A 27,494-nucleotide genomic window follows, 5' to 3' on the forward strand; every position below is an offset into this window, starting at 1 on the left:
TGGCAAAGGTGACAAAATTTTGCTCTTTATACTGGCCTAAAAGAGCCATTTGAAGCAGAGTATGGAGCCAACCGTAGCATCCCGTCTGCTGTAGTGACGAGATGGAACAGCACTCTGCGCCTTGTTGAAGCAGTCACTAACTCAGATCCTCAAAGCCTGAATACACTCCTGGATGCCCATCGTCATAAAGGCCTGTGTTTATCAGCCAGAGAATGAGGTCAGCTGAAAGAACTTTGGAAATTTTGGCCCCATTTCTTCAAGCAACGGACCTCACTCAAGGGGAGAAAGTTGTGACCCTTATTGCAGCCCTCCCTTGTGTACTGTCACTTTACAGCCATCTCGTCAGGATGTTAAATGCTACTCGCCACCTGGTTGGTTTAGTGAAAGTGCTGCAGAAGTCCCTTCAACGCCGCTGTAAGGGGATATTTGTAAATGTGAAAATTGGATGACTCCAGTGAATCGGCTGTAGATCTTCCATTTGGGGACATTGTCTACATGATGTCTGCATTACTAGATCCATCATTCTGCCTCTTTTGGCTAGAGCAAGATGTCCAAGCACCAGATGAAGTGAAGAGTGAAGTCAAGGAGATGATAATAGGTAGGTGTACCCACCATTTCCAAACACAAACTATTACATACTATAACACACATCACATTAAGCATATTAAAAATGCCAAATATATTGTATGTTGTCTTCCTAGATTGATTCACAACTTTGACACTGTATATCAGTACCATGATGCTTTAACTAAACATGATTTTTGATAAACTTACAGACCTGGTCTTGGCTGAAGCTCGGAAAGTGACTGTACCTGACAGCAGTAGTGGAGACGATGATCAGGAGGAGTCACCACCAGCTAAAACTCCACGTATTTTCTCTGGCTACCAGAAGAAAAGCACCAAGAAAAGTGTGGTCCGCTATGTCCAGGTAGCATCTGATGAAGATGAAGTGGACTGTCTTGAGTTCTGGAAAGACAGTCCAAGGCATTCCCGCGGCTCTATCTTGTGCCTATGAGAGTGCTTGCTGTCCCGGCTACCAGTGCACCAGTGGAGAGGGTGTTCAGCCATGGAGGGCTTATCATGCGTCCTCATCGGGCCAGGCTTTCGGCAAAGACACTGTCATACTTGGTCTTTTTGAAATGTAACCATTCTGTTGTTTAGAGACTTTCCAGGACTTAAGCCACTAAAGGGCACTTAAGTTTGTTGCCAGAAAAGTCATGTGGCCCATATCCAGGGTTGTTAGAGCGCTAATTTAGAAGATCAAATGGTTCCTCTTATTTCAGTTTTAGTGGTAATTGTTTATTTTAATTTCTTATTTTCTCATTCTTTGTTGTTGTTTAATAGCAATAAGAAAAGTATCAGTCCTCACATGTTTGCACCATGGTTGGTGATTTAACTTTCAATACAGATGGTTTCCTCAAACTTTGAACACTAAAAATGTAATACATGATGAGGTTGGGTTATACAGCCAGTTAGTAACACAGACAAACATCATGTATCCTTTGGGGCAGATACCAAAATGTTGAAAAATACAGTTATGAAATTGAAACAGAGTTCTTAATTTGTGTTTCTCCAGATTGCATTGCAGTAGACCCCATAAAGCTATCCTACAACTGATTTTGATACTCTACTGTATGGATGGTAGCTACAGGACATGCTTTGAATTCATAAGATTTAACAATACAGTAGGGCTGTTTTCGACTAAGGATTTTCATAGTCGAATCTGCCTTTTTTTTTTTTTTTTAGATAGCAGCTAGATCTTATTTGCAACTTTTTACCGTTTCAAACTAAAGAGCTAAAACACTCAAAAACATGGTAGGTGTGAAACAAATACCTTTATTTATTTATTCAAAGCCAGATGAACAAAACTGGGCATATCAAACATCAGAAAAGTTCACATAAAATAGGAACAAAATGGCTTCAAAAACAACAACGTGCAAAAACATGACTTTATCTTTCAGTTAGGAACCTATTTCTTGGCTTTTAATTCACAGTTCACACTCGGGAATCGGGATAAAATAAATAAATAACATTAAACTTAGCGCAACAGCCTGGCACTAGTGCAAAATGTCATAAATATGTTTCGAAATACAATAAGCCTAAGCCTGCCTGTATAAATAAAAACAATTATAAAACAACGAAAAAATACAAATAATAGAAGTCAGAATCGAATGGGCTTCAGAAAGTGCACATGCAGCAAAAAGAGAGAGAGAGAGAGAGAGAGAGAAAAGGAAAGGATGTCTTCGTTGCTGAGACGCTCCGCGTGCAGCCTCCAGCTTAAGTTAACAAAAAAAAAGAAAAAAATCACTTCTTCACCTATGAAAAGTGTTCTACTGCACCTGTGGTTGTCTGATTTTTCTGAGTTTGTGTGCCAGGAAAACCAGCTTGTTCACGTTGGTCGGGAAAAGTGTGCTCCTTGATTTATTGGCAATGAAACCCGCCTTTGAAAATATGCTCTCTGATGGCGTGGAGGTGGAGGGGATGGTTTGAAATCTCCTAGCAGCTCTTGACAACTTTGGATATCTATCCTCGTTTTTCTGCCACCATTCCAGGGGGCCTCCATTGCATTTAGTGAAGTCCTTCAAATAGGCCTTCATCTCACTCGTCTCATCCTGTTCCTCCTCATCTTCATCACTGGCCAGCAGCATAGCCATCACAGTGTCCTGTTTTGGGGCAGTCGGCCCAGGATCCACTGTGTCACTTTCCTCCTGACAAGACCTGTCAGTTAGACTCTCAGCTAGTTCTGCCACCACTGAATACGCCTCGTCGGAGAGAAAGGAGAGCTTCTTGAAGTGTGGTTTCAAGCACCGCCGCACTGATGTAGACACTTCTTTCCAGCCCTGGCCCTTTAAGCTCCCATCGCCTGTCCATCTCCTCGGACAGCGTAGTCTTGATGATCTTTGTGATTTGACTCTCGTCCTCATGCACCACCAAATGTCTTTTTTTAATATTCATAAGCATGGGGACAGTGGCAGACAGGGATGCATTATTTTCTTGGGACAAAAGCTCTGTCAGAGTGATCATTGGTTTAAGAACAGCGACAAAGTCCTCTGCTGTGCGCCACTGTGATGTGGATAGCTCCAGGTCACGATCGGACCGTTTGCTCACACTCTCATCTGTGAGCACGGCTGAAACTGGCCCCTTCTGTTCTATCAAGCGATCGAGCATCAAATAAAGAGAGTTCCAACGGGTAACAACATCCTGCACCAGTTTATGCTGAGGAACATTCTGTTGTTTCTGCTTATCTTGAAGTGCTGTGGTGGCCTTTGTGCTTTTTTGAAATCAGAAACCAAGCGCCTTGCAGCAGCAACAGTGCGGCAAATGGGGTCCTGCTTCAGAGCGCTGTTTATGCAGAGTTGTAATGTGTGGCCCGCGCAGCGCACCCCTTTCATATTCCCCCAGGAGGGCTGCTGGACCAACTGGTTGGTGCACGCAACCATGTTTGCTGCGTTGTCATGCACCACAGAAATGATCTTGGTACTTGGAATGTCCCACTCGCAAATGATCTCATGCAATGTGATCGGCTGTGTGACTGTCCTCCATTTTTTTTTTTTCTAAAACAAAACTCTCCAGTCGCCAGTCTCCGGTGATGAAATGTGATGTGACTGTGAGATAAGCCTCCATCTGAAGCGAGGTCCAGATATTAGTTGTGAAACTGACAGCTTCACAGTCCTGCATTGCCTTGTATATCTCTGACCGTGTCGATAGATATTTTGTGTGCACGACATCCATCACTGTAGCTCTTGTAGGGACGGTGTAGCCTGGCTCAAGTGTGGACAAGAGTTCTTTAAATCCCACACCCTCAACAATGCCCACAGGCCTCATATCAAGTGCCACAAACTCCGCAATTTTTTCAGTAATTTCCTTTTTTCTCTTTTCTGAAAGTGGTGGTCTCAAATCAAGTTTTTTTTGCGTTAGTCTTGGGGCCGCCGCTGATGCAGATGTGCTGGCTGAGCTGTCGTCATGACACTGCGGGTGTAACTGTCAGAAAAATGATATAATAATATAGGGTTTTATTGACAGATTGGGTTTTTTGTTTGTTTGTTTGTTTGTTTGTTTTGTAAAGTTAACAAGCCTTACCCGTTTCAAATGATAGGCCATGTTGGTTGTCGTCGTGTGATATGAAAGAAGCTGCTGACACAACTTGCACTTAACTTTCTTCGGGTCATCTTTAACCTTTTCAAAATACTCCCACACTTTGGATGTTTTTTTAGTAGCCATTGTGAGCCAATAAATCCATAGATGCTAATGGTCCTGTAGTGTGCTGCTCACCTGCGCTTATTTGGATTGTGCAACTGCAGTGGGTGATTTACTAATACGTAGTAAGAAGCTGAGACTACCGTTTAAAGGCACACATCATTTTAACCTCTTTATTAACAGAAAGTAGGCAGATAGGCTTTTATATAATGACAAAAATACATTCTATGTAACAATTTATGCTCAGCAGCCGTGGGCACCCTCATATAGTCAGAATGGTACGGTCTTGGTTAGATAACAACATTTTCCGACAATTCGACTACAAGGTTCATAGTCAAATCAGACCTCTCCGAATCGAATCGTCGAATAGTCGACTATTGGAGGTCAGCCCTACAATACAGTGTTAGGGACAGATCAGATGGCCAGAGACTTGACTTGGACTTGTGACAAAAGACTTGAGAATTGACTTTAACTTGCCCCTCAAAGACTTGAGACTCGACTTGGACTTGGACTTCCAAAAAGTGACTTCTCTGGTGGGCAGGTAAGGACAGATAGGCTGTCCATACAATATCGTCATGCCGCTAAAATTGATTGGATTAAGTTAATAAAACCCCTGTCGCTGCCAGAGACCATGGATTTTTTTCCTTTTTTTTCCCCAAAGCGTTTTATATTTTGATGGCTGTCTGGATGTTAAGAGATAATAAAAAATGCTTCTGAACAGACTTACCAACCCCAGCTTTAATACAAAATTCAATTCAAAATTAATATTCTCAAAAAACCCTAAAATTCACAGCTGTGCATGTTTTCCTAGGAGCTTATTGGCTCAAGGATGTTTTTAGTGTCTATTCTACATCACTTAAGAGAAATCAATACAACAGAGTAGAGATACAACGATTATACATTTTGATGGTACAACTATAGTCTGAGGAAAAAATTCCAGGTTTCACATTTATAATGCATTAATTAGTTTAGCACTACAGATATAAAAAATCAGCCCGTGGACAGATTGTGTCCCTTAAAGAACCTCATTCTGGCCCTGTTACTAGGTTAATTAGCCCACGTCTGTTGCTAAGCACAAAAATGTATTATTTTATTTCTTGAAAAACCTTTAACCCAGTTTGTTTAAACAGGGAGAATTTATGAGAATCAAACTGACAACCAACTCCCAAGATTAAAAAGGTGCTTTGTTTTTTTTATCCTGTACTTTTGTACAGTTATGTTTCTTTTTCAATTGTGAAAACTAATAAACAAAGAAAAACAAAAAGTGCATTGATTTAACACATTAAGTTACAAGCATTACAGATCAGACATATGCAATGTAAAAGTCCAGCCCATCACTTTTTTACAAATCTGGCCCTTCTAAAAAAGTAGTAACTGGACCTGAATTAGAGGTTTTGTTGTATTTTGACCCAACATTTCTTTGTTGGCTTTTGTAATGATACATTTCAAAATAATATAATAACAAAATAAAATAATAAACTAATATAAAAAATAATAAACAAAAAAGTGCAGTTTTAAGATGAAAGAGATTGAAGCATCTCATGTGTTATGCCTTTGAGGGGATTATGTGACAGGATGTGGCAGTCAGCTGGTTACACAGCAATGTACCGTTATATTTTCTTTCTTTTCTGAGAGTGAGAACAGAAACAATCGGTGTAGCTGAGCCTTAACAGCTATGAAAGTCTGACCATATTAGTGATATCAGTATCGCTGCATCCCTCGTACAGCCACAGTACTGATTGTACATCTGTGTTAGTATGCACTATAATGTGTTGTAGGGGGTATCCAGTGACAGTAACTCCGATTCACAGCCAGAGGTACCTCAGTCCTCTTCATCGGCGCAGCCCTCTTCTTCTGTTCGAGGGGAGGCATTACAACCCATGGACACCAGCTCTCCTTCTGCTCCATCATCCTCCACCTCCACCCAGACTGAGGGACCAGTCAACACCGGACGAAAGTAAGTCAGAGATGTGGATTAAATGGTCTGATTACACCTGATTTGACCATGTCATCTGTATCTGGACAGGTTGAGTGGATATTCCATTTTGGAAATGCCATGACTCTCATACCGGAAGTCTGATTGACTTATGGTGTGAGGGAGACACAAATCTAGCTCAATGTGCTTTACAAAAAGCCTCTTGGACCATGAAAGTCTGGTAAAATAGATTTTAATTATTTTTTTAAATAGTAAGATGATCAGAACTTTTTGGATTTTGACTTTATCAACAGGACAATGGGAATGCAACTTTGCAGGACTGAGATCTAAATCTCTAGTATGAGAAAGATTGCTCGAAAAACATAGCCGCCATCAACCAGGGCATGGCTTAGCAGGAAAATGGTTATAACTCATTAATAGGGATGTAACCACACCCAAAGCTCACAGTACAATATTTATCACGATAATAAAAGAAAAGATGACTTAATCAATGTCCTTGAATAATAAATGTGATGTGTACAGCATTCGTTAATTCATCCACAATTTGTGTTTACTTTTTACCTGAGGTCCTTCTGCTTTCCTTCTGTAGTAAAATAAAAGTAGCCGGCCATGACCTATGCATGTGTAAATAGTAGCCATGATTTGTCTTTGGTAACTAATGATTGGACTATGTACAACTGCAGAACAATACTGCAGCCAGTAGCAATCCGTCCTTCCTCTGGTTGTACAGCAGGACTACCAGGGCACCCAGGGGTATGCCAGGGGAGGAAAGCTGAGAACAGACACTCAGGTCCCAGCAGTTTTCCTCCCTCTTGTTGTCCAGGAGACAGCCAGGGCCATGAAAATCTCTGTTGGCGTAACAGAAACATTATTATTTCCTCACTGTATGTTCAGTGGTTGTCTGGGGTGGCGTTGTATTTTTCTCGCGGTTGTAAAAACAAACAGCCAGCGGCCGTTAGTGCAGCAGCAGATTGTGAGCCGCAGTTTCCCCACCAGTAAACACACCACCTGGCTGCCGCAGCTGCAGTGTCTTTTGTCTGCTTACCTTTTGCAATGTCTGCTCACCTTTTGCAAAACGACCTCCTTGACCCTAATCAGTCAGGCTTCAGGACTGCTCACTCCACTGAGACGGCCCTCCTCACAGTGACTGAGTCGCTCCGGCCCGCCAGAGCCTCATTCCACTCTTCAGTCCTCATCCTCCTCGACTTATCCTCTGCGTTTGACACAGTCAACCACCAACTCCTCCTCTCCACGCTGGCCAAACTTGGCATTACTGGCTCTGCTTTAACCTGGTTCACATCATACCTCACAGAACGCAGCTTCCAGGTCGTGTGGAATGGCTCCTTGTCCAAACCCTGCTCCCTGGAAACTGGTGTCCCTCAAGGCTCAGTACTCGGACCACTTCTGTTTTCACTATACACTACATCACTAGGCTCTGCAATCACATCACATGGATTCTCTTATCACTGTTATGCTGATGATAAGTCTTTGATGTTATCCTCTCCTTTCCACCATCCTCCAACACCCATGTTGCCACGCGCATCTCGGACTGTCTGGCAGACATCTCCGCTTTGACAACTGCCCATCATCTCAAGCTCAACCTCTAAACTCACTAAACTCCTCTTCATCCCGGGGAAAGACTGCCCTCACATGGACCTCAGTCAGTCACTGTCGAGAACGTCACAGTATTGCCTTCATCGACTGCAAAGAATCTGGGTGCTATCCTCGACGACGGACTTTCCTGCACCCCCAACATCACCACGGTGGCCCGATCCTGTAGATTTGCCTTCCACAACATCCGCAGGATTCGGTCCTTCCTCACAAAGGAAGCAACGCAACTCCTGGTTTAATCGCTGGTCATCTCCCGCCTCGACTACTGCAACTCGCTATTGGCTGGACTCCCAGCCTCTGCAACTAAACCTTTGCAAGGTATCCAGAACGCTGCAGCACGCCTTGTTTTCAATCTACCCAAATTCTCCCATGTGACCCCCCTACTCCATGACCTCCACTGGCTTCCAGTTGCGGCCCGCATCAGATTCAAGACCATGGTGCTGGCCTTCAAGGCCGTCAACCGAACTGCACCTGTCTACCTCCAAACACTGATCAGACCACACGCCCCATCACGAGCACTTTGCTCTACTACATCGGCCGGCCGGCTGGTACCGCCATCGCTGAGAGCAAACCAAAAACGCACAGCGAAATCCCGACTCTTCTCTGTTCTGGCACCCCAGTGGTGGAATGAACTTCTGACCAACGTCAGGACAGCAGAATCGCTCGCCATCTTTCGCAAAAGACTCAAGACTCACTTGTTCAGACTTCACCTCGACCCCCGCCCACACACACAAAAAAACCCCCAAAAAACAGGAAAAAAAGTACTGATATGCACTTGTATGTTTCAGCACTTACATCATAGTACTTACAGAAGGTATCCTTGATGAATAAGCAGCTACTTTGCTCTGACGAGGGCTTGAATATTGTTTCTATCCTTTCTACTTTATCAACAGAGATATGTTGTGGTTTCTTTCTTGTGACAAATGTACTTATGGTAAGTCGCTAAATGCCCTAAATGTAAATGTCTTTGGAGGCCTTGTGTAACCCCTATGAAAATACAGTTGGGTTTACTAAATGTTTTTTATAGTTGGCTTCCTGCTAAATAGTTTTCATTTTGTGTGAATTTATGATGAGTGTATGATTGTAGTTGTGTTGAGTAGCCACAAGGGGGCGCTTCATGTACATTCATGAAGGAAATCTAGTAGTGCGTGCATTGCATGCTGGGAAGGAGACACGCTAGCAAAGGCCCGACAATGATGCTACTACGAGATATTCACGAGCAAGATTATTGACGCTTTATAGAAGAGTACTGTTTAATTTCACAGACAGAAGCCTGTAGGTGATTTTGAGTTGTCAAGAGAGAGTGCCTGGACGGCTGTGACCGGAGCAATTGCTGTGTTTTGTTTTTTTCAACCGAGGACTCCGGTGAGTTGCTATCCTATGCTATGGGTTGATATGCTACGTTGCTAACTTGCTAACAGATACGTACATTCTCAGTTTGTTTATGGATGCAGAATATTGAACCTATCTTATGCTATAAAAAACAATCGGAGTTGACAGTAAATATTATGAAGATGTTGTAATGAGTCAATATGCTGGGTATTGAGTTTGAAAATGCATTTGGTTTGTATAAATGGTAATTTTCACTGTGCGTTTCTGGACGCCATGTTCAATGTTAAGGGTTTCATGTGCGCTAAAGCTCATGATATTTGCACATACAGGGTTTTTCCTGATTTTTCAAATATAAATAATATGTTTTGGTTCATTTTGAAGTGACTGAAGATGTTTCATTGTAAATGTGAATGAGAAGCATGATTGAATGGATAAGAAATAATTTGTGTAACATGATTGATATAATACTGTTAAAAAGACACACATTAATGGTGACTTGAGGTTTTTTTAATGTCTCATGATACAGTCGCTCATTCATTTGTGGTCAGTACTATAAGTTACATTTGAGTAAAAGAGAAAGATAGATATAATTCTTTACAGAAATTGATTACTGCTAGTTAACTTTATGTTCTGCTATGCAGATTGTTTTTTTTAAATATGCCGAGTTGCTGGATCTACATCGAGACAGCGTTAAGTTCGACCAGGGTTTTCTGTCTGAGGCGAGGCGGGATCGGAGAGGATGCAGAATCCTCCATCTTCATCGTCTTCATGGAGAATCGCACCTGGAGGAGATAACCTGAACAGTGCGCAGTAACATACATACACACATACCACCCGGGTAGAATACATACACACTGAATAGACTTGGACAGACATGGATTCAAACGGAACTTTGGACTGGACTTACTGAACTTTGATATTAGACAGTGTTACGACTGTTGTCGTAATGTTGTGACGTGTACAGGTGCGTGTCTGTGTGTGTGTGCTCTTGTGTCCTATCTGAACGCAGCCTGCTGACCGGACTCCTCCTCCTCCGAGAGCGGATTGGTTGCCGGACCCAGCCGAGGCTATAAAAGACGGAGATGGTGTCGGAGAGAGGCAGAGAGACAAAGTCCACAAGCTCCTCACATATCCAACCAGCCACACCAGAGCATCTTTGCACTTTTGCGTTGTAGGGGTGGACTGCCATTTATGTTGATCTGTTTTCTCCTGTTTTTGGCCAGTCAGGGAGGTTAGCCTTTGTCTTTGATTTCTGTTTGTTTCCTGGCAGGTCAGCTGTTTTCCGGAGTTAGATTCCTTTTTGTTTGTTATGTTGGCCTGAGTCCATCCTGAGATTATTCTTTAAATCGCAGTTATGTTGCAACAATAAATTCTTTTTCAACTACTTTAAGTTTGCATCCTGGTGGCTGCTTGGGTTTTGGGGAGAATGGGGCTTCTTCATGTTGGTCCCAGTCACCCCTGGATGGGGCGTAACAACAGTAATAAGCTGTCAGAGGACACTTTATTTTATATTTTATTATTTCCTTATTGTTGATTATATTGTTGAATCTGAATCTGAATTTCCACTCTTTGTTGTTGATGGAATAAATGTATCTGTCTTTACCTCATACTAACCATCCCTTGCTCCTTGAGTCGAATTAGAGTACAGTAGTCATCTTAAGTGTTCACTGGGTGACAGAGTGTTACACTTGCAAACCACAAATGCCTTAAACGTGTACATCAAAACCCAGTGGATACAATTTCACCAATTTAGTATTCTTTTTAGTTTTAACCAAAATCGGAGGTGCCATATTGATTGGTGCATGCAGGCCTGGCCTGTCAAATACTTGCTCATTGAGCAATCCTAATTAAGCTGGAGACTTCTCCTGAACATTAACCGAGTTTTGATCAACCGAGTTTTGATCAAATCCGATGAAGCAATCCTAATGTAGATGGCGCTAGAAAGGTTGCATCCATTATTTTGCCTTTAATTAAATGTTCCATCAAAATCTGTTTATGCCATTTAGACTGTCATGTTGCAGTGAATCCAGACATCATTACATCAACCTTTGTATATGTAGATATAACCGATGTGTTCATCAGCAGGGCCTTTGCAGTGCTGACTTCTCCTGTCCTCCCATTTGTTCTCAGTCACCCGAGTCCAGCAGAGTTTGTGGAGGTTCTCTCTGAGGTCAGAAGGGTGGAGGAGAGGTTACGTCCATTCATAGAGAGGACCCACTCAATTCTCGGAGCAGCCACCTCGGCAGACTACAACAATAATGTAAGGAGGAAGTGCTACTGAAGCAAAGAACAACAATAACAATAAGCAATTCACATCACAATATGACCCCTAAGAAGAATGTGAAGGAGCACATCCAGAAATTTAACTTGTTTACTGATTCGCATGTCAGTTAACATTCATAAAATCCTCCAGTAACGCCTTTATCACTGTTAAAGGATAACTACAGTTTTTTACAACCTGGACCTTATTTCTAGCATAAAATACGATGCTTTACTCACCCAGATAACTTTGGTGTCATTTGGCGTCGTTCGGACGAAATTAGATCCAGTGGAGCGCCGCCTATATCCATATAATGCGAGTGATCCGGGCACCGAAACTAGTTCATTTCACCAATATTTTGTTATGATACGCTAGTGCTATTTCCCTCTGAGTCCGGGCTTGTCTGTTGTCAACATCCGGGGTCTGTAGGTTGACCTACTACCTCTGACCTGGAAGATGTCATCTCTGAGCTGCGCGCGCACCCGCGACAGCCGGCTTGTTTACCTGTAGCTGCTACTGCTAGTTTGACCCCGGATGTTGATAACAGACAAGCCTGGACTCAGAGGGGAATAGCACTAGCGTATCATGACAAAATATTGGTGAAATTAACTAGTTTCGTGGCAGATAATACGTTATATCGAGGCTGTGTTTCAGTGCCCCGTCACTCGCATTATATGGATATACCGGCGCTACACTGGATCTAATTTCGTCCGAACAACTTCAAATGACACCAAAGTTATCTGGGTGAGTAAATGATCATATTTTTTGCTAGAAATAAGGTCCAGGTTGTAAAAAACGGTAGTTATCCTTTAACCGTATACTGAACTGCAATTAGTGCTAATCAATAAGACCTGAGTGTTTTCACCCTCAGAACAGACTTTTTTTACTACATTTTTCGACCCAGCTTCCTGTCATGATTATCTAAAACTGTCTGAGCCTGTCTTTATTCACAGACCCAAGAAAGAGAGGAAGACCAGCGCATTCTCAACTTGGTTGGAGATGCTCTGCGTCTCCTTGGCAACACTTTAGTTGTCCTCAGTGACCTGCGTTGTAACCTTGCAACCTCTCCTCCACGGCACCTGTATGTGGTTCGCCCCATGGCTCACTACACCCACCCAGTCCTGTTCCAGGCTGGTCTACCACACATGCCCATTCCAGTAGGTTAACACCATACTGATCTTTTATGTGAAATAATGAATGATTTGTATCAGCTGTGGAAAACAAAATACCATTGTGTTAAAAGAATCCAGTCATAACAAAATAACCTTAATTCAGGTACAAAAGAGTGATGAACAACAAGTTCAGAGAGTATCGAGTTGACATTTATTGAGGCTCATCTGATATAATAGATCTTTTGTTTCTTGGTGTTTTTTCTGGATGTTTAGAATCATTTCGATTCGTTTTCTTACCCATGCTAATTTTTAACCAGGCAGCAGCCAAAGCACTGTTGTTAGTGTTACTGTATGGTAGCTATGAGTTCGTGGCTTCATGGTGCATACTGACTAATGGTTCACTTTATTGCCTTTTCTAAACTACTTAATAATTTGGAAGAGAAAGCGTAAATAAATGTTAACTGTTGCTTTTAACTGTAAACATCTATTAGAATATTAAAGCTTTATTTTATGAATTTGTAATTTCCCAACATTTCTCTGAATTTCTTTCCTATTCTTTCCTATAAAGTTTCCTAAAATTTTTCCCATATTTACTACATATATCTGATTCTTTGTCGAAAATTGTGGCACACATATACAGAGGCAAAGTCCAATCCCTTCCAGTGGACCACCTTGTTTCAGAAAAAATATGAACAGTAATGAATGTCAAGAAGAATTAACTAGGGGCCCAAGCCAGAGGGGACTGGGAGCAATGTGGTTCCCAGCACCAGTGGTGCGGGAGACCTCAATGAAACTGCACAGATTTTTGCTTATTTTATTCTTCTGTCTATGAAATTGGTGCTGCAGCCTAAACCGTAAAAGTTATGTAAGCACAACTTTCAGGACTGTTGTAGAACCGTGCACACACCTCAGACACCAAAAAAGATACGTCCACCAGCGGGTAGCGCTATAATCAAGGTAAGTGCGTAAGTGCCCAGTAACTCCCAAACCAGGTGCCTCACATTCAAAAGCTTTACAAACTTGGAAGTTTTATTCATGTACATTCTGTCAGATTAATCGAAGCGTAGCATTTAACATAGCTGAAGGTTTTCCTAACAGTGTTTGTATATTTGTCAATATGCTTCTCTCATGCGTTGAGCATTGAGCCCCCCCAATGAGCAACTTGGTTAAACTGTGAGCAAGCAGTGATACCTGTAATGTCAACATTCAAGAGACAACCAGAGAGAATTTATTGTAAGCCTTTAGACAACTTTATACATCATTGACAGATATATGTTCAAACTTAACATTATGATGATGTTGTTTACATTAGTTCATACTCAACCTTGATGTAAATATGTCTCTTTCTTGCAGATAAACTTAGGGACAACAGTTACCATGACATCTAATGGGAGACAGACTGAAGGACAGCATCAGTCCTCTCAGGGTGCTGGCCAACCACATCAGCAGGCTACAGGCCAGACTCCAACTCTTCAGTCAAATGGGGCCACTCATCAGCAAGGACAGGGAGGACCCCAAGTGATCCGAATCACCCACCAGACCATGGAACCGGTAGTCATGATGCAGATGAACATAGACGGTATGTGTGCTGCCATGTCACCACAGAAACTAACTATCTCATGTATTTCACCCATCTCGTGATGGGATCCAACCAGCCACAACGCTGTCAATGCGTTAATAATAATAATACGTTTATTTGAAAACAGGGACAGTGCACATTGATAACATTACTGTAAACGCGCCAGAATTAGCCAAGAGGCTTTTTTTCATCTGTAGTCCCTAGACAGATGTTAAAGTCACCCTAAAAACAGAACAGAACATGAAAAATAAGATTAAAATGACAAAGTTACTGGCCAAGGCAATCTGCAAAACATGCACAGCAGTTAACAACATGACAAAAACATATATAACATCAATCAGAAAACATCATTCAAGACATCCCCAAAACATGCAGCACAAAATCCCATGACGCAAGACACATCACACCACAGCATGCAAAGCAGAAGCACAAACACAAAATGCATGCATACACAATAAAAGCAAGACCACAATAAGACATGCATGCTGACACATGAAGGCAAACAGACAACAGCAAGATGGCTACAGGTTCAGCGCAGACGGACCGAGGACAGGAAGGTGTAATCAAGTGCTAGTGCTGACAGAGCTGAGCACCAATTAACCATCTCTTCAAATCAAATCAAATCAAATCAAATTTTATTTGTACAGCCCAAATTCACAAATCACAGTTTGCCTCAGAGGGCTTTACAATCTGTACAGAGACGACACCCTCTGTCCTTCGACCCTCGATTCGAGTGAGGAAAAACTTGCCCCAAAAAAAAGGCCCTTTTAACAGGGAAAAAAATGCGGAAGAAACCTCAGGGAGAGCCACAGAGGAGGGATCCCTCTCCCAGGACGGACAGACGTGCAATAGATGTCGCATGTACAGAGCAGATCAACGAGATCACAATGTATTCAATTATAAGCGATGGTTGACAGGAGTGAAAGTACATAAAGATGTATTACAGCAATAATAATGAAATGCACATGGAAATGTGATTACTAGTGATAACAGTAGTAGTGGTTAATGGTAAGGATAGTATGTAGTAATGCATTACAATAATAGTAGTGGAACGTATGTAACAGATGTGACTAATATTAGCGACAGTAGTGGTGGGTGTCAGGCAGGGTCATGGCAGTAGGCGCATCCACGATCCGGCAGGGTCATAGCAGTAGGCGCATCCACGATCAGGCAGGGACATAGCAGTAGGCGCATCCACGATCAGGCAGGGCCATAGCAGTAGGCGCATCCACGATCAGGCAGGGCCATAGCAGTGGGCGCATCCACGATCAGGCAGGGCCATAGCAGTGGGCGCGGCCAGGATCCATGGGAGCCTGTAGGACTAGAAAGCGCAAGGACTCCGGGGAAGAAGTAAGTCAGTGACATGCAGAGATGGGGCATGTATACAGGCATAATGTATACAGATGGAGAGGAGAGGAGAGGAGAGGGGAGGAGAGAGAAGCTCAGTGTGTCATTGTCCCCCGGACTAGGCCTATAGCAGCATAACTAAGAGCTGGTCAGCCCTAACTATAAGCTCTATCGAAGAGGAAGGTCTTAAGTCTACTCTTAAAGGTAGAGAGGGTGTCCGCCTCCCAGACCAAAACAGGAAGATGGTTCCACAGAAGAGGAGCTTGATAGCTGAAGGCTCTGGCTCCCATTCTACTTTTGGAGACTTTAGGAACTACAATTAATCCTGCGTTCTGGGAGCGTAATGCTCTAGTTGGGTGATAGGGTAGTATGAGCTCCTGGAGATATGATGGTGCCTGACCATTAACAGCTTTGTAAGTTAGGAGAAGGATTTTAAACTCTATTCTTGATTTTACAGGGAGCCAGTGCAGAGAGGCCAATACAGGAGTAATATGATCTCTTTTCTTAGTTCCTGTCAGTCAGGGCTCGAAATTAACGATGTCCCGATGTCCCGGGGACCATAAAAATTCCTACTGGGACACAAATATATTTGGTCCGGGACAATGACGGGACAGTGAAAAAAAAATGTCAACTAAACTTCGAAATGGGTGTTGTTTGCAAAGTCATTAAATATGAGTATCTAGACGTTACTTTATCGTTTGAATAATTTAATAAAAAAGTGTGAGCGGCGAAACTATAGAAGGCTTACGTTCTCGCGGCACCTCACGATAGGCAGTTAGCCTGTTCGTGCAATTGCATTCTGCGTCATCCACTCTGCTGCTGGCTGCTGCTTGACTCGCGCCAATGCAGCATTCACAGAGCCAGAGCGATGGACCATCATTAACGACAGGTGGTTGAATAAACAGCCCCCTGATGCAAGCCCCAATACTGCCGACTCCTGAAACGAGGACATCCCAAGTCCTGGTCATGATTCATCGTCCTCCCCTGTGGTAAGTTAGTTGTCTTAACTGTCAATGTTAGCTAGTGCTCAGCGATAGCTAACGCTCACTCAAACAAAATGCTCAATTCCCTCCTCCGTATATCTTTGCATTTCCCTGAGGTTGAGGACTATAATGCAGAGCAGGCAGTTGAGAAGTGGTGGCAAAGTGGTCAGAGAACATGCCGACCCATGTTCAACGACTCTGTGTGAGACAAGAAAAAAAATCTCCGCGGCGGTCAGCCGTCCTGACCGAGACTTCAGTGAACTTTCCCCCCAGAAAACAGCATCCCTCCCCGCGAGTGAAATAGTCAGACAGCGTCCTGTTTACTGATGGCGATTATGTAACTTTGTACGAAAAACGTAACTTTGTCACTTTCCAGGATGTTTGGTGGGTCAGGATCTCAATCACAACACATTATAACAGCATCCATATGATTATAAACAGTCAGCGGTACATGTTTAGATATAGGAGGACACCGGGAAACACCTTGAAAAAAACACACACGTCATCATACACGTCATGATGATGACGTGTACCGTCATCATCGCCGGCTTTCTGTGTGAATTATACTCTGCTTCGTCTTTTGCGCCGGAGCTGCTCGGCTCTGTGTGAACAGCCAGCGGCGGAGAAACCGATAATGCGGCGTCTCTGTGTGAAAAGGGCTAGTAACTCATAGGTTACAGGGAGCACCTGAACAATGTGTTGTGTTTTTGGGTCTTGAGGTGTATGTGAGAGAGTGACACATCAAGACAGAGAGGAGTGTTGTGTAGGAGGGCAGGAGTAAGCAGAGTAAATGTGAAGGGGGAGATCTGGTGGGGTGGGTGAATGAGTGAGAGCAAGATGATTGACATTCATAAATGATAACAGAAGATAAAATGATATTCCTATAGTACTACTGACTTGTAATGATAACTTGTAATTACAACTGAAAAAAGATACATTTATTAAACTGTATTATGGAACACAGAGACCATACAGCCATAACATATTGAATAAAAAAAAAAAACTATCAGAATTCTTTAATGTTGACATAATGATAAATTAGTCTGGATATTGAGAAAGAATAGAAAACATGTCTTAAAACAACTCCTTTCCCTTCTAGTCTAGGAGAGGCAACAGATCAGACTGATATTCATATGTTTAATAAAATAAGTATTTTAAACTTATATGGTGGACCATATAAATGGTGGTGTGATGGTTAAGTGTGATGGTTAAGTGACAAAAAAGGATCAAATTATATGTATTCTGCATAATTGGGGGGGCGACGACAATAATTTAAATTTGGGACACTGTTGGTTATATCCGGGACACTACAAAGTAGAATTCGGGACAGTTGTGGGACACTGAGGAAAAAAGTTAATTTCGAGCCCTGCTGTCAGTACACGTGCTGCAGCATTCTGGACCAGCTGGAGACTCTTTAGAGACTTGTTAGGGCAGCCTGATAATAGAGAATTACAATAGTCCAGCCTGGAAGTAACAAATGCATGGACTAGTTTTTCTGCGTCTTTTTGAGACAGGATGGGCCTGATTTTTGCAATGTTACGTAGATGAAAAAATGCAGACCTTGAAATTTGTTTTATGTGGGAGTTGAAGGACATATCTTGATCAAAGATAACTCCCAGATTCCTGACGGTGGTGCTGGAGGCCAAGTTAATGCCATCCAAACTCGCTATATCATTAGATAATGCATCTCTAAGGTGTTTAGGACCAAGTACTATAACTTCGGTTTTATCTGAGTTTAACAGCAGAAAATTGCAGGTCATCCAGGTCTTAATGTCCTTGAGACATGCATGGAGTTTAGTAAGCTGATTAGTTTCATTTGGCTTTATTGATAGGTATAACTGTGTATCATCTGCATAACAATGAAAGTTTATGGAGTGTTTCCGAATTATATTTCCTAGAGGGAGCATATATAAGGTGAATAGTATGGGTCCAAGCACGGAGCCTTGAGGAACACCATGACTAACCTTGGTATACAGGGATCATTAACATGTACAAACTGAAATCGATCCGATAAATAGGACTTAAACCAGTTTAATGCGGGTCCTTTCTCAAGGATCTTGGAGAGGAAAGGGAGGTTGGATATAGGTCTATAGTTGGCTAAAGCTTCTGGATCAAGATTAGGCTTTTTAAGAAGCGGTCTAATTACAGCTAGTTTAAAGGATTGTGGTACGTATCCTGTTAATAGAGACAGGTTGATCATTTCTAGTAGAGATGTGCTAATTAAAGGTAAAGTTTCTTTCAGCAACCTAGTTGGGATGGGGTCTAGGAGACAAGTTGTTGGTCTAGATGAAGAAACCATCGAAGTTAGTTGGTGGAGGTCGATGGGAGAGAAGCAGTCTAAATATAAGTCAGAATTTACAACTGTTTCTGAGGTTCCTGTGTTTAAAGATACAATAGTGCCAGTTGAGGGCAAGCGATGATGGATTTTGTCTCTAATAGTTAAAATTTTATCATTAAAGAAGCTCATGAAGTCATTACTACTGAGCGTTGTAGGAATACATGGTTCAGTAGAGCTGTGACTTTCTGTCAGCCTGGCTACAGTGCTGAAAAGAAACCTGGTGTTGTTTTTGTTTTCCTCTATTAATGACGAGTAATAGCTTGCTCTGGCATTGCGGAGGGCCTTCCTATATATTTTAAGGCTATCTTTCCAGGCTAAGCGGGATTCTTCCAAGTTGGTGGAACGCCATTTCCTTTCAAATTTCCGTGATGTTTGCTTCAATTTGCGGGTATCCGAGTTATACCAGGGTGCTAACCTCCTGTGTTTTATAGGTTTCCTTTTCAGGGGGGCAATAGAGTCCAGTGTTGTTCGCAATGAGCCTGCAGTGCTATCAACAAGATGATCGATTTGTGAGGAACTGAGGTTAGCGGAGGGGTCCTCTATTATATTAAGACATGGCATTGAATTTAGTGCCAGCGGTATAATTTCCTTAAATTTAGCTACAGCACTATCAGATAGACATCTAGTGAAGGAGTTTTTGCCTAATGGTGTGTAGTCCAGTAATAGAACTTCAAAAGTTATTAAGTGATGGTCTGATAAAAGAGGATTCTGTGGAGAAACTGTTAGATTTTCAATCTCGATACCATAAGCTAGAACAAGATCAAGGGTGTGGTCAAAACAGTGAGTTGGTTTATGTACACACTGAGAGAAGCCAATAGAGTCTAATAATGAGATAAATGCAGTACTAAGGCTATCATTAATGACATCCACATGAATATTAAAATCACCTACAATAATTACTTTATCTGATTTGAGGACTAGACTTGATAAAAACTCTGAGTAAGGACCAGGTGCTCGATACACTACAACAAATAGAACTGGCTGTAAAGTTTTCCACGTTGGATGTGAAAGACTCAGAACAAGGCTTTCAAATGAGTTATAATTTAATTTAGGTTTAGGAATGATTGACAGACTTAAGTCATAAATAGCTGCAACACCACCTCCTCGGCCGGAGCCTCGAGGAATGTGAGTATTAATGTGACTGGGTGGAGTGGATTCATTCAGGATGCAGCCAAGTTTCAGTAAGACAGAATAAATCAATATTACAGTCTGAAATTAAGTCATTTACTAGTACAGCTTTCGATGACAGGGATCTGATATTTAGGAGTCCGCATTTAATTCTCTTGTCTTGTTTTGAGATTGCAGAGTTGCTGTTAATTTTTATTAGATTTTCATGCACAACTCCTCTTCTGTGGACTTTTGATTTGATTAATTTAATTAATTTAGGTGGTCGGTGGGCAGACACAGTCTCAATGAAGTTTTGGGTGTGCAACTGATCTAATGGAAGCTCAGAGAAGCGTGTAAGACTGCAGCTCTGTCTCCTGGTCTCAACTCTGGGTTGTCAGGCTGGTTGTTGGCTAATGAAATGGGTTAAATTTCTAGAGATGAGAGCCGCTCCGTCCAAAGTGGGATGGATGCCGTCTCTCCTGATGAGACCAGGTTTTCCCCAGAAAGTCCGCCAATTATCAACAAAGCCCACATCGTTTGCTGGACACCACCTCGACAGCCAGCGGTTGAATGATGACATGCGGCTGAACATGTCATCACTGGTTAGGTTTGGCAGGGGCCCAGAGAAAACTACGGAGTCCGACATTGTTTTGGCATAGTTACACACCCACTCAACATCAATCTTAGTGACTTCCGACTGGCGTAGCCGGGAGTCATTACCGCCGACATGTATTATGATCTTACTATATTTACGTTTAGCTTTAGCCAGCAGTTTCAAATTTGATTCGATGTCGCCCGCTCTGGCCCCTGGGATGCATTTCACTATGGTCGCTGGTGCCGCTAACTTCACGTTTCGTACTATGGAGCTGCCAATGACCAGAGTAGGTTTCTCAGTGGGTGTGTCGCTGAGTGGGGAAAATTTGTTTGAAACGTGAAGTGGCAGGTGGTGTAACGTGTGCTTTGGCTTTGTATTATGCTTCCTTCGTTCAGTCACCCAGCCGCCCTGCTGTCCCGGCTGCTCGGGAGTTGCCGAGGGACGGCTAGCTGAAGCTACGGTTGCTCGGTCCGCACTAGCTAAGTGGCTAACTGCAGCAGTTACAGTCGGAGTTTCCATGCTGCGGAGCCGAGCCTCCAACTCACTGAGCCTCGCCTCCAACGCTACAAATAAACTACACTTAATACATGTACCAGTATCACTAAGGGAGGCAGAGGTGTAACTAAACATCTGGCACACTGAGCAGGAGAAAAGAGGAGAGCGAGAGGGAGAGAGAGAAGCCATCGCTAGCTGATAGTGGCTAAGCTAGGACACGATAGATTAGCCAGCAGAGCTAGGAGAGCTACAAACAGTAGCAAGCCCGGCGACCAAGCTATAAACACAGAGTATTGTTGAATGCCTTAGTGGACCAGCAAGTGCCCGATCACAAGCGGGATCTCGGTCGCTGCAGAAAGGAATACAACAATAATCTGCTCGGACGAGCCGGAGCAGCACAGCTATCAGTCAGTAACACAACAACAGGAAATGACGCAATGACGCAACACGCTTACCGTAGTACGTAGTACGTGGCATGCAAATGAGCTCTGAATAAACTGTAGGTATTCAGGTCTCTAATAGTTGCTGGGATGGAATTTCATTGTAGTGCAGCTCTAACAGAGAATGCAGACTGACTAAAATAACTTTTCCTAAGTGGAATAATACAGTCACCTCTTGCTGCACCTCTTGTGAACCCATATGCAGTTGTTCTTACGTTGACGAACTGTCTGAGCGGAGGGGAGGTGGAACCATGTATAATCTTGTACAGTAGGTACTACTTCAAAGTGGCCATTTCACTCGCGGGGAGCGAGATTCACGCAACGCGTGAAATGTCAGTGACAACTGTAGCCACTAGGTGGAAGCATAGTACTGAATTGCAGCTCAAATGATTTTGGGACAATTCCACATTTGACCACAATGTAGCTGCAATGGAGAGTGGCGCTGTTTTAGGCTACAGGTAGAGTGAATGGAGAGGGGGACTACTAAACCGTATCAGATTGATTCAGACTGATTGTTTCACAGCGGTGGGACACCTCAATTATCTGGGTGACCTTGGATAATCACTTGTGCTTTCTTTGTTTTACAGTAGAGCTAAAATATGGACATTAGTTGTTTTTTTAAGGAACATTTGTTTACTGGTAAAATTGCCGACCTGAATTATTGTCCCAGTCCGCCCCCGTGAGCCTATATCACGGCCTGACTGGATGTTGCTTAAATATAAGAATAGCCTATAATAATATCTGATACCCTAAAGACATCTGAGGTTGTGATTTCGCTTGCTGGCTCGCTGCAACCACGGCTAATAAGCGGAGGCAGAAACAATTACGCACAGCCTACAGAAGTTTCAACGTCCATATAAGCATTTAAGAAATGATTCTTATCAGTTCCATAATTCAGAGAGGATTTTTACTCAAGGACAAAATGTATAAAGATCAGCTTTTAGGTTGAAGACACGACAGCAGCACGTATGTCCAAACGCTGATGTGAATACTGATGTATAGCTCCCCTGGTAGAGCAGCTCCGTAAGTAAGCAGAATCTTCTGCTAGTATGAGTTCGAATCTCCGTATAGGCAGTAACTTTAGTTAATGTGTTTTCTTTTCTCATCATCATTATGATCACATATAGCTCCAAGTTTGAGCAAATAAATGAGCAAATGAGCCTTAATTCTCCGCCGGCCGCGGCACCAGCTTTCCTGCTTGTGTACATCAAATACATTAAATTCTGACACCACAACTGTAGCGTATCGAATATCAATAGATGATAACCAGAAAAAAAAAAACGTTCTATTGATCTGATTCACCGGCTGCTTTCTTTCTTTCAGTTGTGGTGTCAGAATTTAACACAAATATTTGTGCTTTCTATTCCTTATATTTTCTACAACAGGCTTATAGAAAGAAGAACGACGCCACGTCATGTCAGACAGTTTTCTCTAGCTTTATTAAAATACATAATCAGCAGCTTCACAGCAGTCGGATATACAGAAGGTTATTTAAAGCGGAGTGAGTCCCTGAAGCAGTCTCCCTGCAGGAGGAGATCCCTTGGCCAAGTGATCAATGTATTTGTTGCAGACCTCTTTGCTGTCCTCAGCGCGCGGGGGTGGGGGTGGGGGCGCTGGCGTAGCAAGCTTTTCAAAAGTGTGGGGGATGGATGTGGTCTTTCCAGTTAAGCGAACTTGTTCCAGATGCCTTAACATTTGCATTCCCCCATACTGAGGAATGTGTATAGGGGACGAGAAGTAAGCACCATCCAGGATGTGTCCATCCTGCATTCGGAGGTGGAGAAGCTCATTACTGTGTCTGGCCCTGCCAATGGCCGCATTTCTCAGATTCGTTAAGAAGCTCTTAAGTGCTAAGATCTTCTTAGGAGCGCTCTTAAGAACGATGTGAAAGAAGGATGTGTTTCCCAGAGCCGCTCTTAGCTTAAGAAGATCTTTCACTAAGAAGGAAATGTAAGATCGAGCTGACCCACTCTTAACAGCCTTCTTAGCGACCAAATGCTCAGTGATCAGGCCCCGTCAGGGAAATTTACATCCTCCACTTTTCGAAATAATAAAACAATGCTCAATGTTGAAATGCGCTCATAGCTGCGGACCACTGGCGCAAGAAACATAGGTTAATAGAAGGAAAAAACAAACTTCTATTGAATTACACGTTTAAGTTTTCCACACACATCTGCATATGAGTTTATAGTACTACACATAAAAAACAACAACCCTGTGGCATTTCACAGATATCAAGGGAACAGATGTAATTAAACTCAGCGGAACCTCATCCAGAGAGGCTTCACCTGCTACACTATATAAATGCGTTGCCAAAGTCCGCGCGTGTGATAAACCATGGCTGCAATACAGCACATTCTCGCTGCGAACCAACAGCGTCGCCATGCGCGAAGCCAGACGGTTTACATAAATGCATACGTGCGTCAGCACTTCTCCCCACTGGACGTGCTGTCAGACCGGGCTGTCCAGGCAAAGTACCGGCTGCCCCGTGCGGAGATCCAACGGCTGATCACTCGGTGTCCCCACACATCCCGAGAGCAACCCGCTGCAATTTTGCCCTCAGCCCGGAGGTGCAGCTCCCGGCTGCGCTGCGTTTTTACGCAGTGGGGAGCTTCCTGGAGGTGGTGGGGGATGGCACTGGCCTCAGCAAGGCATCGGTGTCACGGAGTGTGGCAGCTGTGACACCGATTCTCCTGCGCCATGCCATGGATGGCACCCTCATTCCAATCCACAATCCCTGGATCCGTGCTGGATCGGTAGAAAGCACTACGCGGCCGTCGACACACCCACACACACACCCGCACCCAATTTCTTTGAGTCAATTTTTCTTAACAATAAAGATGCCATGTTCATCCATCTAGTTCTGTTATAACTGCACGCCATAATAAAATAACTTCAAATCAAATCCTTAATCATTGATAAAAGTGCGTGCTTCCCCCGCCCCCCCCTCTCAGAAAATAGTTCCGACGTCCATGAAGCCGGTGAATCAGATCAATAGAACGTTTTTTTTCTGGTTATCATCTATTGATATTCGGTACGCTACAGTTGTGGTGTCAGAATTTAATGTATTTTATGTACACAAGCAGGAAAGCTGGTGCCGCGGCCGGCGGAGAATTAAGGCTCATTTGCTCATTTATTTGCTCAAACTTGGAGCTATATGTGATCATAATGATGATGATGATGAGAAAAGAAAACACATTAACTAAAGTTACTGCCTATACGGAGATTCGAACTCATACTAGCAGAAGATTCTGCTTACTTACGGAGCTGCTCTACCAGGGGAGCTATACATCAGTCATGACACACACCAGCGTCTGGACATACGTGCTGCTGTCGTGTCTTCAACCTAAAAGCTGATCTTTATACATTTTTTCGTTGAGTAAAAATCCTCTCTGAATTATGGAACTGATAAGAATCATTTCTTAAATGCTTATATTGACGTTGAAACTTCTGTAGGCTGTGCGTAATTGTTTCTGCCTCCGCTTATTAGCCGTGGCTGCAGCGAGCGAGCGAGCGAGTAAAATCACAACCTCAGATGTCTTTAGGGTCTTTGACGTGTGCACAAAAAAAGACCACAGTTAAACATAAAATGGGAATATCACAGATAAATACAAAATACAAAGAATAAGACCTTAAAAGACATTTAAAAGGCTTCATAGTGAGTTGTTGATGATGATGATGGCGGATGAATGATTTTTTTCACTAAGTTTGTCCTTGCTAGAGGGACCCTGTAGCGACAGGCTGAAGGAAGGAGTTGGAATGAGGTGTGGAGTGGGTGAGGTATTATTAGCTACATTCTTGTATTCAAGCAACAACGAACAGAAACATAAATCAGGCAACTCTGTCCATTCCCGTTCATGGCCCCTGCTCCCTGCTGCTGCATGTTGTCGTCCTCCTGCTCACAGATGCCACCTGGTGGTTGTTTGGGCACATTGCCGCTTCTCATGAAAACACAATTGATCCTCCACTAAAAAGGTGCGTGATTCTCGCGTGAACTCGGCCACAACGAAGTAGTACCTACTGTACATAAGACAGGCATTTACATATTTAATCAAATTGTCCCAACTCAGCAGGTTATATTTTCTTAATATTGGGCAATGATGAAAATGTACTGGTTTCTTGTCAAGGATTTTAACTGTTCGTTTATACAAAGATTCTATTGGTTTTAGAGAAGTGTTACTAGCCTGCGACCAGATAGTTAAACAGTAGATGATATGGGAAAAAACCATGGAATGCATATACATCTTAGCCGCCTCTGTTGACAAATAATCTCAAATGAACCTGAAGTTTGAGAGATTGAATTTGACCCGGTTACAGACCTTTTTCACCTGAGCCTTGAAAGAAAGTTTAGAGTCAACCAAAACACCAAGGTACTTGTATTCAGATACAACCTGTAGCCTCTCCCCTGATACAAAGATATCCGGCTCAACACTAGGACTGTTCTTCTTGGTAAAAAACATACATACTGTTTTAGACACATTCAGCTGCAAACAGCATTGCTTTAACCATGCTGTTACATGAGCCATGGAGTTTGTGAGTTTATCAGCAACCTGTGTCATGCTGCTAACATGTACATAAATTACTGTGTCGTCAGCATACATTTGGATGTTGGTAACAGTCCCTGAGAAATCGAGAGGTTAATAATTTTGGTGATAGGATTAGTTAGTGTTGTCCTGAGCTCTTTGAGCATAACTGCATCCATACCAAATATATCCTTTGCTCTGGATTGTTTCAGAGATCGAATCATTCTTGCAACCTCTGATTCAGTGACATTCCTTCTGCTGAAAGCAGGTTCCATTGTATTAACTGGACAAACATTAGTGTACTCAGGTGAAAAACACTGTGCAATAGTAGCTACAGAATCGATAAAGTAGTGGTTAAGAGCTTCCGCTACTTCCGCAGGATCGTTTGTAAGTATTCCATTTATTTTAAGTTCAAGCAGTTTCCTGTCTTTATTTTGATTGCCTGTTAATTTTTTTAGCTGGTTACCTCTTGCCTTTTCTATTATGGTCAAGAATAAATCTGCCTTTGCTTTTCTCAGTTTCTTTACCACTTAAAGTTTCTTTACCTTAAACTAGCAAAGTGTTGTCTGTCATGACTCAACTTAGTTTTTATTGCAGTTTTTAAAACAAGATCCCGTTCTTTCATTAGTTTTAAAATGTCTGCATTTATCCAAGGGACGGTGTTTTTGTTATTTTTGCGCCTAAATTTGCAGTTAAAATCTTTAATAATGCTCTCTAGTTTTTTCGAGAATATTTGACTATCTTCTTCATGGTCTATGCCCAACAGTAAATTATCCCACTCAATCTGTTGAACAGCACTTTTAAAGTTCTCCTGTTTGTTTTTGGGGATTCCAAAAGATTCATATTCCTTGGCACTAGGGCTAAACCGCTTATTGCTTAGTTTTCTGGCTACCAGTGTCAAATTGTGGTCAGAGAGACCAGTTACCATATTGTAGGATTTTAAAATTCTCTCAGGTCTGTTACTAAATATTAAATCAATTTGAGTACTGGTGGAATTAGTTATTCTTGTGGGCCCATTAATCAGCTGCATAAGGTCAAATTTATCGGTTATCTGTTTGAAGTTCTTTCTAGAGGATTTATCCCCCCAATTGATGTTAAAATCTCCCATAATAATTACTTCTTTGTTGAAATTACATTCTTTTAATAATTTCTCAAATTTCTCATAGAAACTAATATTGGAAGGGAGGCCGGTAAATTACAATAAGAGTAAAGGACATCTGTGGTGACAAAATGATATTTAGACCAATACATTCCAATTCCTCACAGTTTGACCAATGGATTTCATTACACTGCATTCTGTCTTTCACATAAATCATAACTCCTCCTCCCTTTGAGCCCACTCTATCTCTCCTATATAAGTTAAAACCGGGACATTTAATGCTGCTAATGGAGTGTTTTTGTGCAGCCAAGTCTCAGATAAACAAAGGAAGTCCAAATTAGAATCCAGTAAAAGATGATGCACTTGATCACTTTTAGATTTAATACTTCTTATGTTCAAATGCCCTCCCAAAAGACCCTTCTTAGCTTTAACATCCCAAACAATTTTTGAGTGATTGACAGTCCAAAAGACATCCCACTTCCTGTTCTTTAAGTGCGCCGGATTTGCCCGTTTCCTGTTTACTTTGTGCGAAATAACTGC

General features: G+C 42.4%; 1 protein-coding gene across 4 annotated transcripts in view; it reads left to right on the top strand.

Moving 5' to 3' along the window:
• Positions 1–27,494, top strand: part of LOC311272994 (large proline-rich protein BAG6-like) — a 107,788-nt gene that overhangs the window by 22,649 nt on the left and 57,645 nt on the right. For 3 of the 4 annotated variants that reach the window (XM_084379814.1, XM_084379813.1, XM_084379811.1), the window contains exons 7-10: positions 5,976–6,154; positions 11,207–11,336; positions 12,290–12,493; positions 13,802–14,027. In XM_084379814.1, coding sequence (XP_084235940.1) covers positions 5,976–6,154; positions 11,207–11,336; positions 12,290–12,493; positions 13,802–14,027 — 739 coding nt within the window. The remainder of the gene's footprint in view (positions 1–5,975; positions 6,155–11,206; positions 11,337–12,289; positions 12,494–13,801; positions 14,028–27,494) is intronic. The other variant, XM_084379812.1, reaches the window with a different exon arrangement.

Source organism: Pagrus pagrus (assembly GCF_965226575.1).
Source record: "Pagrus pagrus genome assembly, chromosome: 17".
Taxonomy (NCBI): domain Eukaryota; kingdom Metazoa; phylum Chordata; class Actinopteri; order Spariformes; family Sparidae; genus Pagrus; species Pagrus pagrus.